This window comes from Oculina patagonica, chromosome 2 (genome assembly GCF_052425735.1).
Source record: "Oculina patagonica isolate OP01 chromosome 2, crgOcupat, whole genome shotgun sequence".
NCBI lineage: Eukaryota > Metazoa > Cnidaria > Anthozoa > Scleractinia > Oculinidae > Oculina > Oculina patagonica.
Window position 1 is genome coordinate 26,361,697 of NC_135759.1, and position 18,041 is coordinate 26,379,737.

An 18,041-nucleotide genomic window follows, 5' to 3' on the forward strand; every position below is an offset into this window, starting at 1 on the left:
GGAAAATATTTTATGCGGCGTTTTCAAATTTCTTCGTTTTCAAATTTACCCGGGTCAGTGTGGATGGGGCCTTAGAATCCGTGAAATTCGGATAATAACCCAGTTATTTTTGCTCAAAAAACGTTTTTGGAGGGCTTTTTTTCGGGTGGGCTTCTATAACTTTCGGAGGGGTTCATATATATCCAAAAGAATTTTGAATTTCTTAAAATGATCGGGCTTACATTTGGAAACTGAGTTCTATATAAGGGTCAGGTTAAAAAGGAAGTCTCTGAAATATTATGACACAAAATAATAATAAAAAAACAACCTTAAACTTGCACTACCGGCAACACAAGGTACAAAAAGCCATGCGACCCATACTGCCGGAGCTTATCCGGGTTTCTGAAGCATTAAGTGGCTAGAAATATTTCTACTCTCCCCTGAATTGGATGCTAGTCTACCGCAGGGTACCCCCCATCATTATGTCACCGGTACCCATTTATACATGTGGGTGGAGAGAGGCACTATATGAGAGTAAAGTGTCTTACACAATAGTTAACAGTTACCCAGGGCTCGAACCCGGTAAATTGGTTAAACACGAGTACTGTACCAAGTTCACTAATAAAAACCGGCTAGGACTTAAGTTTTCATCCGTGAAACTTATATCAATTTATCTGATTTGGTGCTCAATATTTTATTTTCTATTTCTATTTATTTTCCCTTCAACTGGTACGCTTTCGACGGCTATTGTTATTTAACCAGCAGCGAAGTTAAGAGTTGGGAGGGTGCTAAACAGTTCTGCCTGGACAAGGGAGAAGAGCTCGTGAAGATAAGTAGCGACCGCGAAAACGAGTTCGTGCTGGCGCTCGTGAGGAAAGAATTAAAAATGGCCCAAGTTTGGATGGGTTTGCAGTGGATTGGGGACAGGTTCTACTGGTCTGACTCTTCGGTTCCAACCTACACCTACTGGGCGCCTGGTGAACCGAACGGCAAAGCCGCAGAACCCTGCAGCTTCATGTGGACTGGGACAGCAAACATCCTCCACAACAGGGCAGCAGGCTACTTGAATGACGAACCCTGTCATCTTAACCCCGCATTTAAAAACGGCATTGTTTGCAAAAGGCTTCCGTAGTTGTCATAGCAGCTACACCGCGCATGTTTGGTGATGGGAAATACAAAACGCAATTGTAAGCGAAGGGGTGTAGTATACATGTAATACAAGCTTGACAATAAAGTGTTATGAATCATGAATTATTTTTATTGTTGTAAGGTCGCTGCCAGGAATAAAATGTGATGACCTTAATCGGGTCAACCACACGGATACTTTTTCTGGATTCAGTTACGAATGAGTTGCCGATTTTATCGTCTTATTATTTTGTTAATTTTTACATCTCTCAGTTCAAACTAACTACCCTACATTGCCACGCCACCTTCAATTTACCTATAAAAAACAACAAATGATCCCCTATTTACTTTGAGTTAGCATGGGGCTATCTCCCCCCGCAACATCTTTTGTTGATCAAGTTACTATCACTTCAGAAGATGATGCAAGTGTCCTTTAGAGCTTATTTACCGTAATAATCCGATTTAGCGCCCTCCTTCCTCCTTCCAATAAGCGCCCCTTACTACTACTAAACAATGTTACACAAGCACTATTAATATAGAATGAAACAAACACCACGGATGAAAAAAAAAATACTTGTACGTAGCCCACATTACTTGATATTTATAACATCAATGTTGAGTGAAGTGAATTGATTAAAATTATGACTTATTAAAAGAAAAAAAGATATTTAGCTTAGCCCCAACCCTTTTCACGGAGTCAATTTAGGACCACATTTGTTTTCTAATTACCACGTCATACATCTTTCCTTTTCCCCTGTGACTACATCCTGTAGGCCTCCCCGCAAACATACATTTCCCCTCAATTAGCAAAGATGTCTCCCATGGGAAGCCACATGTTTTTGCATTCAGTAGAATGAAACAAAAACTCCTCTCCCTGCCCCTGAGAGTTATCAAGCCAGTCACGGCTCTGACCGTAGTTCACAAAGGTACGTTTCACGTTCACCGACGAGGACCACTCTACAAATTTGCTCCCCTCTGCGGAGCCAAAGTACCACATGGCCTGCACGTCGTGGTGCTCGGACAGGTATTTGGTTAAATGATCCCGATCGCCTGTAACTATGTTTACCACGCCACCAGGCAGGTCAGATGTATCAAAGATCTGGAAAACAAACCAACTATTACATTAAAAAACCGATCCATTATAAAGGGCGCATTCCGATTTGTTTATTGAGTAGGCCCACACTTTGCCATACAGGCAGCTAATCTGACTTCTCATTGATTCATTTCAATATATGTTTTATTAAATTAATTATTTTGTTTGTTCTTCAATTGTACAAAAGAAAACGGTGGTTTTCTTAACTCTGGTGGAGGTGTTGTGCAAGAAAGTCCCTTAACTACTTTGGCGATATAAACACAATTTCAGCAATATTCACAACCTATTATCTACGAAGTGATTTGGCAATACGAAATATAGAGGCTGACGCAATTTCAGCGATATTCGCTACAAATGAAACATCGATCATTCATAGCCGTGGGCCCGGCTGTCCAGTGAAAGGGTGAATAACACTATCCACGATAGATCACTATCTTGTGCACAGAGTTATCAAAACAAACTACGCTATCCACTGAATAATGATTTATCCGGTGGACAGCGTCATCTATCGGAAGAAAAAGAAAAAATGCGGCACAATTGCATCTCAAAATGTAATTTTCATGAATTTTCAGGCGAAGCTCTCGTAAGCTACGGCAGGAATTCGAAACAGTGGTTGCAACTAAAAGTTAAGATGACAAAAAATGCCAGTAGTACCTGATACATGTCAACAGCGACCATTGGGTGTTTTTGACTCGGTATAATGACCACAGTGTTTCCTCTGATGACGGCTGGAGCTAGCAGAGACACGAACGCTAATAATGGACACGTGTCTGGACAAGTGATACCAATGACTCCCACGGGCTCATGGATCTTTACTGTGGCACCGTAGAATGGAGTTTCCTTTGAGGGAGGGAGGGGAAGGCAACGAAAGTTAAGAACACAACATAAGATCAGTTAATACCCAGAAGGATAGTCTTGAAACAGGGTTGCAAGTGAATGGCGTCATCATCCACATGCGGGTATCAGTATGGCAAGTGATGAAATCAGGAATACCATGAGTGGTCTCTTTGGTATTTGAAAAAGTGACAGGAACGTAATTTACCTGCCACGTACATGGGGATGGCACCATTACCTGTTACATGTAAGTATTGCGTTTTAAGTCATCCATCTCAATACCTTGTTTCGGAACTCCTAACAATAAACGGCATGCAGTGCATGCAGAGGCGATGACGTTTTCCAATGGGGTCTTAGCTAATGTTCAGGAAAATTAACGTATACTAAATAAAAGTAGCTGATAATTTCTGTGTTGAATGATTGTTCAACAAAAAGTTGCGTTATTTTGTAGTGTGACATTTGATATACGATATTCAATACTTCTCGCGAGCGACACGCAAGGTCAAGCGTTTCCATTGTATTAATAAATGTAGAGATGTGATCAAGTCTGTTCACTGAATTCAATAAAACTCGCAAATACAGTAATTTGTCTCTCTCGTTCATACTTTGCATCAGTCCTTTCTAATTTTCCAGGAGTATTTTGCTTCGTGTTTTGCAGCGATTTCTTGTTAACTCATTCGGTTCTATTGATCGGTCGATCGCAACAGAATCGAAACAGAAAGTGATACAAATTCCGCCCACTGCCTCTGGCATAAGGCTTGACTGACGTCATCGCCTAAAAAGGTCAAACTGTTTACCTTTTCCCGAAAGTTTTGACTTCAAAACCCGTACAGGAGCGAAATGGCTACCCCAACTTGCTAGGACGCACTATGGTCTGGGCAAATAGAAACATTCTTTTCATATTTGCAACAAGGGCTTAAACCCAGTCTAGCTTGCCCTCTTGCCATTTGATAAGTTTCTAGCTGTATTTGCTACTACCCATAATATAAGAAAACTGAGTATCTTTCTCGAAGCAAGAACATGCATGCAACCATGGGTTAAGTACTAATGTCCATCATGTTAACTTGCACACTAACCTGTACAGTGCCACCATATTTGTCTGCATAAGCTCCCCAGTAAAACAACCGCTGGATTGTAGTGTCCACTTCTTTCTTTGCCTCCTCCATAGAGCAGCCTGTCATGCCACACAATCTCTGGCTAAACTCGCTGTGTCGCAGCTCTAAGTTCTCTGCCATGTAGTAAACAATCTGGGCTCTGTTGTGGGCAGCTCGTTTACCCCAGCTACACGAACAGAAGAACACAATGAACGAAAACGAAAGTAGTGCTAAATAGCTTTCAGTTAAACTATCATACTTCAGGATTTTGTCACTGAGTTTCAAACTGGTAGGGAAAAGGACATTGAAATCATCTTTATTATTCCACTTCGACGCCAAGGGACCATATAAGGTCAAAGGGACATGCAAAATATTTGATGTGAGGCAAATCCTTTAATGTCACCTATTATGGCTTAAAATCACAGCGACCTTAGTAGCTCGTGTGTCTTGACAATGAAATAATCAATTCGCTTAGATTTTACCACATGACATCATATTGAAACTCTCCTTGCTAGATACAAAAGCTCTGTATGGAGACCATTAGCGAGATTTTGTATGTTGATATCACATGTTACACACCCTGGTGCGGCTTTATGCGCTGCCTCCACAGCATCTCTGATATCCTTTCTGTTTCCTTCGGCAACTTGCCCTATCACCTCCCCCTTAGGATCTAGTACTGGTCGAGAGTAGTTTCCATCAGGCCGTTTCTGAGCCCCTCCAATGTACACTTTGTAAGTATGATCAATGCTATACAAAAACAAAGTATTATACTATCAGTTTTAACATGATCCAAGCGACAAAAAAATGTACCGGCACCCCATGTTGCTTTTCATTTAAAAATGTAGATCCAAACCTTTGTGGAAGAACTGGTTATGTGTAATAGTTATCATACAAGCACAAGGGCCTCACTGAAAGAATATCAACCTCAGGTCTAGATTAAGAGTGGTGTGTTAATACAGAAAAGACCAAGGCCTCAGTAATTTCTGTGTGAGTGTGTAAACGGCGGATATGATGAGAGTGAGTCAATACTGTTACTGTAATGTAGGTATGTACAGTAATTAATGTGTTAAAGTAAAAAAGGAAAGAAAAGAAAAGAAATTCTCTTTGTGGGTATTAAGAAATTTATTATTATGGCATTAAGACAATTGACATAAGGGCTGTTAGTACTAAAAACCTGACCCAGTCAACTAATAATATTTATAAGAAAACCTTGGACTAGCAATAAAGCATTCCAATCAGTCAAGTAACAAATGGCAGGAATACTGTAGCTGACTCTTACTTGGTTTCTCTTGTCACATACCTTGGTGGCACATTTCCCTCCATTTTTCCTGATGATGAACCCGGTAGTTTTATAGGATTAGAATTTGGATTCATCACTTTGGCAGGAACTGAAGAACCAAATGACTTCACATCATAATCCTCCACGGCTGGTCTGGCCCTTTCTTGCCATGAAGGACAAACATATTCATACAAACCCTGTAGAATGATAACAGTGCCATTCTAAATATCCTAGAAACCTTTTATTTTATTTTCAATTTTTTTTTTTTTTTTTGGGGGGGGGGGGGAATATATTTGACAAAATCACCCAAATGACAGCGCCTTTTTAAAACCACTCACAATCTTACCTCTTTTCCACCATCTCGACCAAATCCGCTCTCGCGGTAGCCACCAAACCCAGCCGCAGCATCAAACAGGTTATGCCCATTGACCCAGACTGATCCAGCTTTGATGCTCAATGCCACTTCTAAAGCAAGCGACAAATTTTCTGTCCAGACACTTCCTCCAAGGCCGTAGTTGGTGTTGTTGGCCAATGCTATTCCTTCCTTGGCAGTTCTGAATGTCAGAACAGTCAGCACTGGACCAAACACCTTTTTACAAAAAGTAATAGTTTAGCACATTAAATAAAATAAATATTTAAGTATGTTGTTAAAGGAACAGTTCAGTGTGCTGCTGTTATCACCTCTAATGCCCAGCAGTAAAAGTTGAAGGGTTTGGAGAAGGGCTTCAGTTCATGACTTAGAAGTTGAGAGAGACTTTTGCTCAGAATAGCTTTAATTTTGACAGTTTTGCTGCCTGGTAATGCTTTTTTGCTTGTTTGTTTGCTTGTTTGTTTACAAGTGTATGTTTTTATCAAAATCATTTTATTCCAAAGGATTTTGTCAGTTACAGTTTCTTCTTTTTCTAGCAACTACGTACATTATGAAACAAATTCTTCTGTTTACATTATACAAGAGAAGTTAACCAAGTATTACTCAACTGTGACAGTGCAACAGTTTAATTAAGAGCAAAAAAGTAGAGAGGCTGTGTTTAATATCAACATTAAAACTATGTTTACTGGTACCTCTTCCATCACAATCTTGGACACTGGCTGGACATTTGTGATTAGCGTGGGTGGGTAATATGACCCATCTGATGGCATGGCTGCACAGCTTTGATAAACCTCTGCTCCTTGCTTCCTTGCCTCCTCAACAAAAGCTTCAATGGACTTCCTTTGGGAAGGGTCAACTATTGCTCCCATGTCAATGCCCTTATCTAGGCAATGTCCAAGCCGAAGGTGTGTCATGCGTTCTTTGATCTTGTCAATCAGCTTTTTAGCACAAGTCTCTTGGACAATCAAACGAGAACCAGCACTGCAAACCTAGCAAACAAGTGGTCACATCCATTAAGATACAAAATGCTGCTTTACTGTAGGAATCTGCATGCTATATTAATAAACTAAAAAAAACAACAGCAAACTGATTATTAAGGGGAAAGCATTTTTTTAAAAATCAACATTAAAATTTATAGTCTTATACAGTAATACCAACGGTAATTAACTAATAAACATTCAAACCAGTACTTCTTTCTGACAGTTTGTAATCTCTGGCCCAAAATATTATGAATCTCACGCCACACCAAGAGCATATGATACGAATGTTCATCTCTTTCTAAGGTAATGTATGAGCCTGTATATTTTCATGCAAGTCAGTTTAAGCAGAAATTATAATGCTGGTACGTGTTGAGAACAAGAATTTATGAAGTTTACATTTCCTGGATGTTTCTGCAAATAAGCTGCATCCCCAATTTGGGACAGTTTTGGTAAAAGAGTGCAGCTTATCCACCAGTTTATGAATAGGATATTTTGTTGTAACTACCAAATTCTCAGAATTGACATAATTATCTTTATTAAAAGATATAGAGGGTGGTAAGGAAAATTAATTTCAGGCTTGCAGGTATAAAAGGGTTAATTATGAGTACTATAATTGAATGCAGCTAAGCATTTAGCTTATTTAACTTACTTGGCCCTGATTAAACCATATGGCATCCACAATGCCCTCTACTGTGCTGTCCAGATCTGCCGAGTCAAACACGACGACAGGGGACTTCCCACCAAGCTCCAAAGACAGCTTCTTCCCACTCCCTGCTGTCAGCCTACGAAGAACTTTCCCAACCTACAAAATATGTATCAAAAAATAACTCTAAAACATTGTCAGGTTAACAGTGTATTGGATGTTATGGTAGGTTAACATCTGTTCTGGGACAGTCCAATGGACTGGAAGAGCCAAGTGGTTTTCTTTTTAATGTATTTTACATTTTAATGTATTTTAAGGTTTAACATTTATTTTCTCAGAGGACCCTCCTGAAAACCACCCCCTAGGTGATTGGAGGCCTTCTCTTAAAATATTATTTATTATTATTTTTTATTATTATTATAATGTCAGCAATGATGCACAGGTTGTTAGTCTGTTAAAGATAACCCCCAGGACTTTGTCAGGGTGCCCTAACTGTATGCTGGTATCCATGCTCCTGGGTGAAGAGAGACAATGTGTCTTGCACAAGAACACAACATAATGACCATTTACATAATGGGTTAAAATAAGGAAAATATCAAAATTACTGCACATCATACAATACAGAAAATAGAGCGGTCTCATGTCAGAAATCTAACAAGGTCGGCTAATTATTGGAAATAATGGAATGGTTTTGTGAAGCCTATATACAGGTACATATCAATTGACCCAGTGCAATTCCTCACTGACACCTTGTCTTTAAAACTTGTCTGAAACCCTGTCACGTTTAATTTATTACCCACATTCATTACCCACAAAATCGTTATTTTTAATGACTCCAATAACAACAAAATTAGAATATTGATTTAAAATTGGAGGTACTTAAAATAGTCCTTTAAAAATTTAAATAAAATTCATAACATACCTCTGTAGAGCCTGTAAAAGCAACCTTGTCAACATCAGGGTGCGCAGCAAGAGAACTGCCAAATGCACCGTTTCCAGTAACAACATTGAATACAGCAGGTGGAAGTCCTGCCTCTGCACAGATCTCAGCAAACAGAAGTGCCGTCAGGCGTGTGTAAGTAGCTGGTTTGAGAACCACTGTGTTACCCATGGCAAGAGCTGGACAAACTTTCCAACAGAGTAACATTAACGGAAAATTCCAAGGAACGATTGCAGCAACAACACCTATGGGCTTCCAATCTAAAAATGATTTAAAAACATTTTGTCAATTAAAAGTGAATGATGTATTAAATATTTGATGTCAAAATATTTTGAATGAGAATACAGAGCCCCTGTAGAAGGGTTTTTATTCAGGGAGGCTTGAAACTCTAATAAACATATACATAAAAAGGTGTTTCAAAATAAACACCTTTTATTCACCCTCCTCAAAGCAAAACAAAACAATTACTGTTTTCTGTATTCTATAGCTGACAAAAAATTAAGCCAATTTTTGACAAGCCCAGCTGGCTCTTATGGTTTTTCTACCCTCAAAATTATTATCCCAAGTCTTTGATTTCTAGTGTTCAAAGCTGCAGCCGATGATGAGCTCTCTTTCAGCCAGTGAAATTAGCCAGTAGCCAGCTCTTAGCTATATCCCTGTTTGTGACTCCTGGTCAGGCCCCTCAAAGTGCCTCTCTCCGAGAATTACCGGTATGTACTTATATATAATAGTTATGCTACGCTTTCGAGTGGTATACAGTGGTACCCCGATATAACGATATGCCTAGGGAGCAGTATTCAAAATAATATTGTTATATCGAAACTCCCGATATAACGATATTGCCATAAAATAACCGAAAATATTGTTATACTGGGGTAAACCTAAAAAGTACTTTTTATTGCATATTAGAGGAGGATAAAGAGAATAATTTTGATAAAAGGGGTTAAAACACAACGCTAAATTCTCATCGTTATATCGGAAAATATTGTTATATAGAAGATCGTTATATTGGGGTTCCGACCCATACATTTTACTGTAACTTTTGCTGGGACATAGAATATTCATCGTTATATCGGGAATATCATTATATCGAGGATTGTTATATCGGGGTTCCACTGTACTATGGAATATCCCACAAGTCACTTGTATTTTCTCGATATACACACAAGCCTTTAGGCTAGTGTGTACATGTATACCATCAATGTAAACTAACTGGTTGAGGCATAAAATTTGTTATGATAACCCCAGTCATAATAGGTTTACCTCGCATTTCTGTATCCATAAGCTGGGCCCAGCCAGCATGGTGATACAGATGTCGTGCAACAATCTGTACATCGGCATCACGTGTCTCTCTGATTGGCTTGCCATTGTCCATACTTTCAAGCACAGCCACCAAACGAGCATGCTTTTGAACATGACGAGCAATGCTGTATAAATAACGAGCACGCACATGACCGGGAAGTTGACTCCATGATTTGAAGGCCTCTCTTGCTGCTCCAACAGCCCGGTCTATATCCTCTTGCTCACCTTGCATAGTAGAGGCAAGTTTTTCTCCTGCAATAAAAACACACATCTGAGCCATGGATGGGGTCATTGTGTTGTGTTCTTGGGTGAAAAGGTCGGGACACACTACATGTAGGTGACATCATTTTGCTAAAACAAAACCTCTGTAACAAGGACACTCTTATGCAGACAACCAAGACTATGACCTGGATGGCACAATCATACAAAAATGACTTGTCAGGCAGGAGCAGATCCAGGATTTTTCAAAAGGCAGGGGGAGGGGGGGGGGAGGTGTTTTTTAACAAATATTTTGTTTACTATTTTATTTTAGTCCCAGGTTTTTCACGGGAGGTGGAGGGAGGGGTGGTGAATGTTAACAAATATTATAACTTTATTTTGGCTTAAGTTTTTTAGCGGTTTCTACACCTTACCCAGTGCCACTGTCATTATTTTCTATATTTTCATGTTTTGTTTTTATTTTTCTTGTTGATCAACGGGAGTTGCTAGCCACCCAATCCATACTCCTGGATCCACCCCTGATTATTGGTAAAATAAGAATGCCCTTAAAGGAAGGACTAAAAAAAATCTTGAGCACCAGGGTTGGGTGGGGGAGGTGAGGGGTGGTTAAATTGTGACTGAATATCAATTATTTTTAGAGTCAGTGTAAGAAACTAATAAAGAACAGAAATCTTCAACAGGACATGTACTGTTGTGTTGGTTTTCGACAAAGAAAAGTCACATGACGATAAAAAGCACAACAGTGCACCACAATGATGGTACGTTCATCATAAATTTTATAGACCTGTGACTTGTGACCTCATACATGTGCCACCACTTGTAGGGTCTGCCTCAAGATCGAGGCATTGGGAAATCGATTGTAACGTCATACGGCTAACAGTGAACCCAAAGTGCAAATTACCGCTCACCTGTTGCAGGACTTCTTGTCTCATAAACTTTCCTTCCCTCAGGTTTAACCCATTTTCCGTTCACGAAATGTCCAAAGTCTCTTCCATGTTCGTCCAGCCACGAGTTGACACTGCTGGCTGCTTCGGGAGCCGGGCCGTACTCTAAACTCTCAAAAATCTGCGCAATAGTAGGATCCTTGTTTAGTTTTGCTGGACCAGCGGATTTTGCAGCGGTAGGAGTTTGAGTTTCAGTGCGAGTTGAGGCCATTTTCCTTGTTTTGTAGCAAAAGAGCTACCAATCGATCACAACTCGAGCGCGCGTGGCAGAATTTAGTAAATCGCTAGAGGTCTGGTAGCTAGCATCAAATCGAGGCTAATTGGAGTTGTCGTGGGAAGGGTGTAGGCGGGGTCGAGTGGTCGACTGGGAAGGTATTTAAGGTCTTGAACATTGGATGCGAAAACCTTTAGAAAAGATCGGTAAAAAGTCATACAAAGGGATTGAAATTAATTAAAATGGATCATTATAGGACCCATTTTAGCCGTATGTAGTACCTTAAAAACAAGTCTTTACTTTTTCACCAGCCAACAATATATTAGCCATTGGGCTCCGCCTGCCCGGGGGGGGGGGGGTACTCCCTATAATGGCCTACACGAGGAGGCTCCGCCCGAAAGGGGTACCTTTTTCAGGCTTCAGGTATATAAAAGGGTAGGGATTTCACGAGTTTAAGTATATGAAAGGGTATGGAAATCTGTCATTTGGCTATTTAAAAGGGCCTTTAATTAAAATATTTCGAACAGACGCAATTTAAGGCTGTATTATTCTAATTTATTAAGCGCTACATAAAAATGACAAGAAAACGTCCTATTTTAAGTCCACGTCATGTCTCTTAAGTATATAAAAGGGGTACCTTTTTTCAGTTAAAGGTATACGAAAGGGGTACAATTTCTGTCAAAAATGGTATATAAAAGGGTAAGGGGTTAGAACTTGGGGCGGAGCCTCCCCGTATAAAACTTTTCTGAGTACCCCCCCCCGGGTCCGCCTGCCATGTGCTCCATTGCAAAATGGGCGTCCCTGTTTCGGGAATGACCGTTAAACTTGTTCATCCGTTCCTCCGGGAAATAAACACTGGACGCGCCTGATTTCCAGGCATGGATGGTTGTATCCAGTAAGAATTTTAGAGAAACCTCGTAAAACTCCCTTCTCCGACTATTGATTACTCTCAAGGTCACATTTGCTTTTAGTCTGAAAGTCGATAACATTAGCTGGAGCTTCCACTTCGACGTAGAAACTTATTTAAAGTTACCTTAATAGATGCGAAGAATAAACAACAAGTAAAACTAAAAAAAAACAATGAATTTGCATTTCTAATCTTTATTCAAATGATACCACCTCATGTACTTCTGATACCACCCTAAGCCTAAGCTACAACAAATGCTACAACAACTTTTGATGCCCTTTTATTCAAAGTTCTGAGTCTCTAAGCTAGGTATTGAAGAGATTTCACCGTCAGTATTAGTACATGACTATTGCTGAAGGCTACTGCAGCCACACCTGTTGAACAAATGCAGAATGAAAGATTTACCAATAATACAGAAAAATGAAATTGTAAGATAGATACGATTGTGAATTCTGCTTGCTACGAGTAAAGATGTTTACGTTAAAATTGCGTTTGACATCCGATTTTACCATATTTTAACTTTTTAAAAGGTTTGGATCAACCAATGCTTTAGACATGTCAGGTGGTTTCTGTGTTCAGGTAAACGGTATATGGTTATGTTAATTAATTGTAAAAATCGCGTTGTGTTTATAAAATAAACCATATCTTGTTAGGAGACACAGACTTTAATTTACAGTACCTCATTGTTTCGGCTTTGGAGCCAAAACATTTGACAGAAGTTCCTTTCTTGTTAATGGCCGGTGGGCTGGCGGCTCATACAAAGCCACTACATATGTAGCGATGGTACCATCTTTCTTGTTAACTACAGCATGACCACACCCAATCCTCTTGTATGACTTCCACACGAGCTAAAGATAAAAAGCTCAGCTTAATTCTTGAAGAATGAAAAGCAGGGACGGATTTCAGGGGAAGGGGGGGGGGGGAGGAGGGGATATTGTGCAATCAGAATGCAGTAAGCAACATGATCTCCACGAAGTGAGAAAAACTGCGTGGGAGGCTAGTATATAGTAGTATTAATTCCAACCCCTCTCGCTTTTGGTCTAAAAGAACAGGCTTAACGTCATCTTGAGCTCTTCCTAAAGGCTGTATTACAAGATTTGTACATGAAAATTTACCAAACGCTTTTCAACGTCGATCATGTGCCGAACTGGGTTGTGTCTGAGCGTAGCACGCGCCGTCTACAGACTTTTAACTCAAAATGAGAATTTCATGACACTAGGATAGAGCAGCCGGATAGTCAATTTGAGAAAATTGCTGCGTCTCAGTATAAAGGAAATCATCGTTAGCATACGTTACCTGAATGAAATTCCTGTTTTCAAAGCTAAGGTTTGGACGTTCATAGTTGTAGAGTTGACCACGCTCGTACCTGTGAGTGAATATTATCGGATATCTAACTTAAATAAAATTATATTACTGTAAAAATAGAGAGACCAGTGCTCTTGATGCTATGGCCATTAGCCCTTGGAAGGATCACAATGAAAATCTACGAGGTGAAGAAAAATATTTCAGTTAGGTAGAGTTAGATCTTTTAAAGGATCTTCGGTTTACACGAGTTTAATTTGTTCCTCATTGCCTTTTAAATTCTCAGTCTTAATCGTACTTGTTGCTTTTTGTGTTAGGACTACTTATTCTTATGTTTTTCGTATCTCCAAGTTAACTTTTGTTTTGAGCGAACCGTATTTACTCGAATAAGCGCCGCGGCGCTTATTATATTTTGCGTGACTCTAGTGCGGCGCTTATTCGAGGTCGGCGCTTATTTGAAGGCGGCGACTATTTAAAATTTGGGCGCCACAAAGAATCTAGTCTTTTGCAGTAATTGACAATAGCGTCTTTTGATTGTCAGTATTCGTCTCTTGCTGAAGAGAGAAGTGGCGCTAGCTGTCCCGGCAAAGTTCGCGGCCTTCATAACATTTACAGAACTACGTATTGTAAGAATGTTGGGAAAAAAAAAAAAGCAATAGGCGAGCAGTAAAACAATCACTTTCAACTGCAAAATATCTCTTTTGATGGAAAGGAAATGTCCAAGTTTAATTTGTTTTAGAGTTGCTTTGTAGTGCTGTTTTGAGTTAAACGGAATTTCTCGAATATGCGCTGCTTTGGGATTGCGCCGCTTATTAACTTTTTTGTCCCAATGCGGTGCTTATTCGAGGGCGGCGCTTATTCGAGTAAATACGGTAACTTTGTAAAAGATGGCTCGATACACCGTGTCATATTTACTTTATCTCACGCAGCCAGACGATATCTACCTTATGAAAGTGAATATGTGGCCTCTACACTGCACCGATATCGCAGAGGTCATGGGTTGGACGAATCCTGTTCAAGCCTGAATATATTTTTAGGCTTTCTTTTCACAACCGCTGAAGTTGCATACGTATACACAACTGTGATGGTCATTGAATTAGTGATGTGTTTAATAGATATTTATCTAATTTCATTTACCAATTTTGTATGGCGTCGCTTATCGTTAAAGGAACGCCAGAGGTACCGTGAAACAAACTTTCGTCGACACTGCCTTGAATAAAGTCCAATTGTGTGTCAGACTTGGCCATGAATACCGCCAAACTTTGCGCCTTCTTCTCGAGTTCACTGCTGTATGTGACATCCGGGATTTGATGTTGACGTCGATGCAAGTTGTGCTGTTCTAAGCAATCTTCACTGATGCTAGCCAATGCTGATGACCAATTTATACAAATGATGTTCAGATTTTAAAATTGACGCTATCACTCGGCAATTGTGAATATAATCTTTTATTTGGCAGCTATATCAGTGCAACCCTTATTCTTACCAAAACGATTGGGCCACTTGGCCTTTTCTCCTTGAAAACATCAATTGCAATAAAATGTGGTCCTGTCCTCCCCTCCCTACTGAACAATAATAGCGACCTTCAGATTGGACTACGAGTACGAGATTGAGTACGAGTTTTCAAACCAATCATTTATCACACCAATTTTATCCCTAACGTTTATTTATTTGTTAGTCAGCAACAGGGGAGAGTTATAGTTTGGGGGATACGATCGTGTCTCACTCGTGCTCGATCTCATACTCGTATTCAAATCTGAAGGTCGCTCTTGACTGTTAAGAGTACAGCTTGTACAGTTGACGTGCTTCTACGTTGCTCAGGGGTGTGGTGCGAAGACCCTTATTTGTAAGGCGATCTTAATGATGTATATTCAGTTATTTCAATGTCCACGTACAAACGTTTAGAAAAGAGATAGGTGGTCCTAAACTTTTTAGCTTGAGGGTTGTAGTTATGAAGAAAACGACAAAGAAACTTTAAAAAAATTGAATCCAACTGAAATTAGGAGTGAGGCCAGTATATTACTTAAGAAGTTGTCTGGGATCGGTCTTACCGTTGTTTCAGAAGTGACGGAGGGTACAAATTCACCATCACTGACAGAGGGGAAAATATTGATAATCTATAGCAATGTTTCCTGACAAACGGCTGCATGTTAAGTTATAGAAAGTCACTCTCAGACTGTTTTGTTCCAAAAATGGCTTGCCTTGCTAGCCTACAAAGTTGTGGTATCAAAAGCTGGAAGTAGTTTAAAAGTCGTAATCTTACCACTTCGGGAAGCAATGTGACAGCAAAGGATTAAAATCCAGCAATATCTCATGGAAACCATTTTCGTGTGGAGATCCTCCGGCTCGGCTTGTCACAGTTCCAACAAACAAATGATGAAGGTCACTTAGATTGTCCACGCCGACAAGTAATTCAGTGTGAAACAAATTGAATAGATTTTTTGGTATTATTCAAACTATAAGTGCAATAAACAAAAAACAAATTAACAAACCAATATTAAAACTTGAAGCTTTTAAAAAGATAATGGCTTATAGTGATTTTAGTTCTCAAATCAAGTGAGTTTGGCCTAGTAAACTATTTTGTCTCTGATGGAGAAAAGTTCAACTTACGTTTCTTCCATATTGAGTAAAGTTAATGTTAAATTATTCTACAATGTTGCTCAAAAAGAGTCAAACTTTACTTCTACAAAGCCAACTGAAAGTGTTATTATTAAACGATTCAGTTAGACAAAGAGGTTATTGCAATTGCATTTTTTGCGTTTTTATTACACTGAACTAACTTTGAATAGCTAACGATCGTTTTAAACCAGACTAAACTGTTATTTTGTGCATGTAGGAGTGTTGCCTTTTCTAAGTCGTTGTTTCGGGGCCAACGTGATATTCAGAAAAAAATTTGTGCAGACACTGAAAAAAATATTCGTTTAGTTTCCATATTTTAGACGAAAATAATTAAAAATAATTATAAAAAAATTGACACAAAATATTGTTGTTTTAGCATCAGTGAAGGAGGTGTGGCTGAAAACCAAAGCTAATTGAAATTATAACTCTCTAATGTCTCCGAAACCAGGTAATTGACTATTCCATTAGCTTGAGATTCTATTATTATTTGTGGTTGAGCAAGGCGCTTAATTGTTACATTTTCGAGAAGCAACAGCAGCTGATAATTTGTTTTGGTAGAACGCATGACTACTGATTTTTTTTTTTGGACTGATGAGGCTAGAAAATATTGGTGTTCGAAAAAATTACTTTAAATTCGTCAGAATAATGGATACTGAATAATTTTCAATTTGATTCTTTTTAAAATGTTATCAACTTTTTCCAACACCTTTTGTGCATAGTCTTTAGCAACGATTAGGGTTTAAATGGAATTCCGTGCAAATGCATGGAAATGGAAATGAAGGTCAATTAAAACTTGCTGCTTCGTTAAGGTAAGGATTGTGTGTTGGGGACATGGATTCTGTTTAACTCTGTTTGTTTTATTTCAAAGCTAACCTGAAATCTCTGATTGACCACATTTACCAAAAGATGGTTATGATGTGGGCCAAAAGTTATTTTCTGGTGGGAATATCAACAAAGAAATAATTTTTTTTTTACCAAGGGTTTTCTTGAGCTAGTTATCATTTAACTATTCGAACGCCAGGGAAAAGAGCAAACTCAGAATGGATGATATAAAAAGTCGGCTTCTAAACGCTTATTAAATCAAGCCGTAGTGTTCTAGGTGTTCTCTTGTCCCTCAGTATGATTGTGGGTCCTCTTTCCATTTATCACCAAAGATCTTTTTAACAAAGAGTTATAGAAAGCCAAATGGATTAAGGGGACAATGACACGAGAAATCTTCTACGTTTTTGTGTGAAATATTCTAAGAATTACGAGGATGAACTCACTGTTAAGCAAAATAACCTTTAAACAGCAAAAAGAAGGCATGAAATTATTCTTCAAGATGTAAAACAACCGCAATCAACGGTTTTTAGAAAATTTTCGTCTAAGTAAAACTGCCAAACTCGAAAACGTCAAGTTTTAGGCCACTTCTTTTCCTACCAGTCTGTACCAAAATCACGTTTTAACAATTTTCAGGACTTGTATAGTATGTTTTTAGCAAGGCCAGGCCACTATGAGTGGATTTACAATTCATACCAACACCTTCATGGGATTTTCAAATTGAACTAAGTCTTGGTGATACTGTCCCTTTAATGTTTTTGTAAGAACAAAAAAGTACGACCATTGGCGAGCCTTTCTACACTGATTTTAAGAACAACGTACATAATGTTCAGTCTGTATTCTGTTTCTATATATAAGCACGAAGATGAGAATTCGTGCATGAATTATTTGTCACATTTGTCACTTGTTGTTCCTCATCAGGCCCGGCTACTGGACATATCGAGACATACCGTCGTCTGTCAAACATGGCAATTCTGTTTTGTTACCTCGTTACCTGTGTTTTCCTACAGACAGGTTAGTTAGCGTATGCATTATCCCATTTGTTTTTGAAGATTGGAACTCATAATGGATCTCAAAGTTCTAACAGTAACAGCTGACACTTAAAGAAATGTAAATCATTGTAAAGACGCTTTGTAATCTCATGTTGTTTGGGTCAGTTTAGTTAAAGCACCCAATGTCTTGTAGAGCCCTTTTTACGGTGTGGTCCACACAGTCTCAAGCTATGTTAAAGGCAATTTCAATTTCTTACTAAAAAGAACAGGAAAAAGGACATATTAAAGTTCTAGAAGCTAAACTAAGTCTGTTGTATTTCAAATCTGATGTGTAAACAATTCGTCGTCAGTTTAATTCTATCCGGTTTTTAACATTATCATTTTCTGTT

General features: G+C 39.0%; 2 protein-coding genes across 2 annotated transcripts; both read right to left on the reverse strand.

Moving 5' to 3' along the window:
* Nucleotides 1-1,214: 1,214 nt before the first annotated feature.
* LOC144643810 (aldehyde dehydrogenase family 16 member A1-like) lies at nucleotides 1,215-11,068 on the reverse strand. The gene is made up of 11 exons (XM_078503166.1): nucleotides 10,767-11,068; nucleotides 9,601-9,891; nucleotides 8,320-8,597; nucleotides 7,404-7,556; nucleotides 6,467-6,763; nucleotides 5,751-5,993; nucleotides 5,426-5,601; nucleotides 4,705-4,872; nucleotides 4,108-4,312; nucleotides 2,852-3,037; nucleotides 1,215-2,203 (listed from the first exon to the last, which is right to left on the reverse strand). The coding sequence occupies exons 1-11, from the start codon at nucleotides 11,011-11,013 to the stop codon at nucleotides 1,904-1,906; spliced, it is 2,544 nt and encodes an 847-aa protein (XP_078359292.1). The 5' UTR covers nucleotides 11,014-11,068; the 3' UTR covers nucleotides 1,215-1,903.
* Nucleotides 11,069-12,210: 1,142 nt separating this feature from the next.
* On the reverse strand, nucleotides 12,211-14,609 carry LOC144641906 (ectin-like). The gene is made up of 4 exons (XM_078500922.1): nucleotides 14,363-14,609; nucleotides 13,220-13,289; nucleotides 12,603-12,771; nucleotides 12,211-12,297 (listed from the first exon to the last, which is right to left on the reverse strand). The coding sequence occupies exons 1-3, from the start codon at nucleotides 14,470-14,472 to the stop codon at nucleotides 12,604-12,606; spliced, it is 348 nt and encodes a 115-aa protein (XP_078357048.1). The 5' UTR covers nucleotides 14,473-14,609; the 3' UTR covers nucleotides 12,211-12,297; nucleotide 12,603.
* Nucleotides 14,610-18,041: the final 3,432 nt, after the last annotated feature.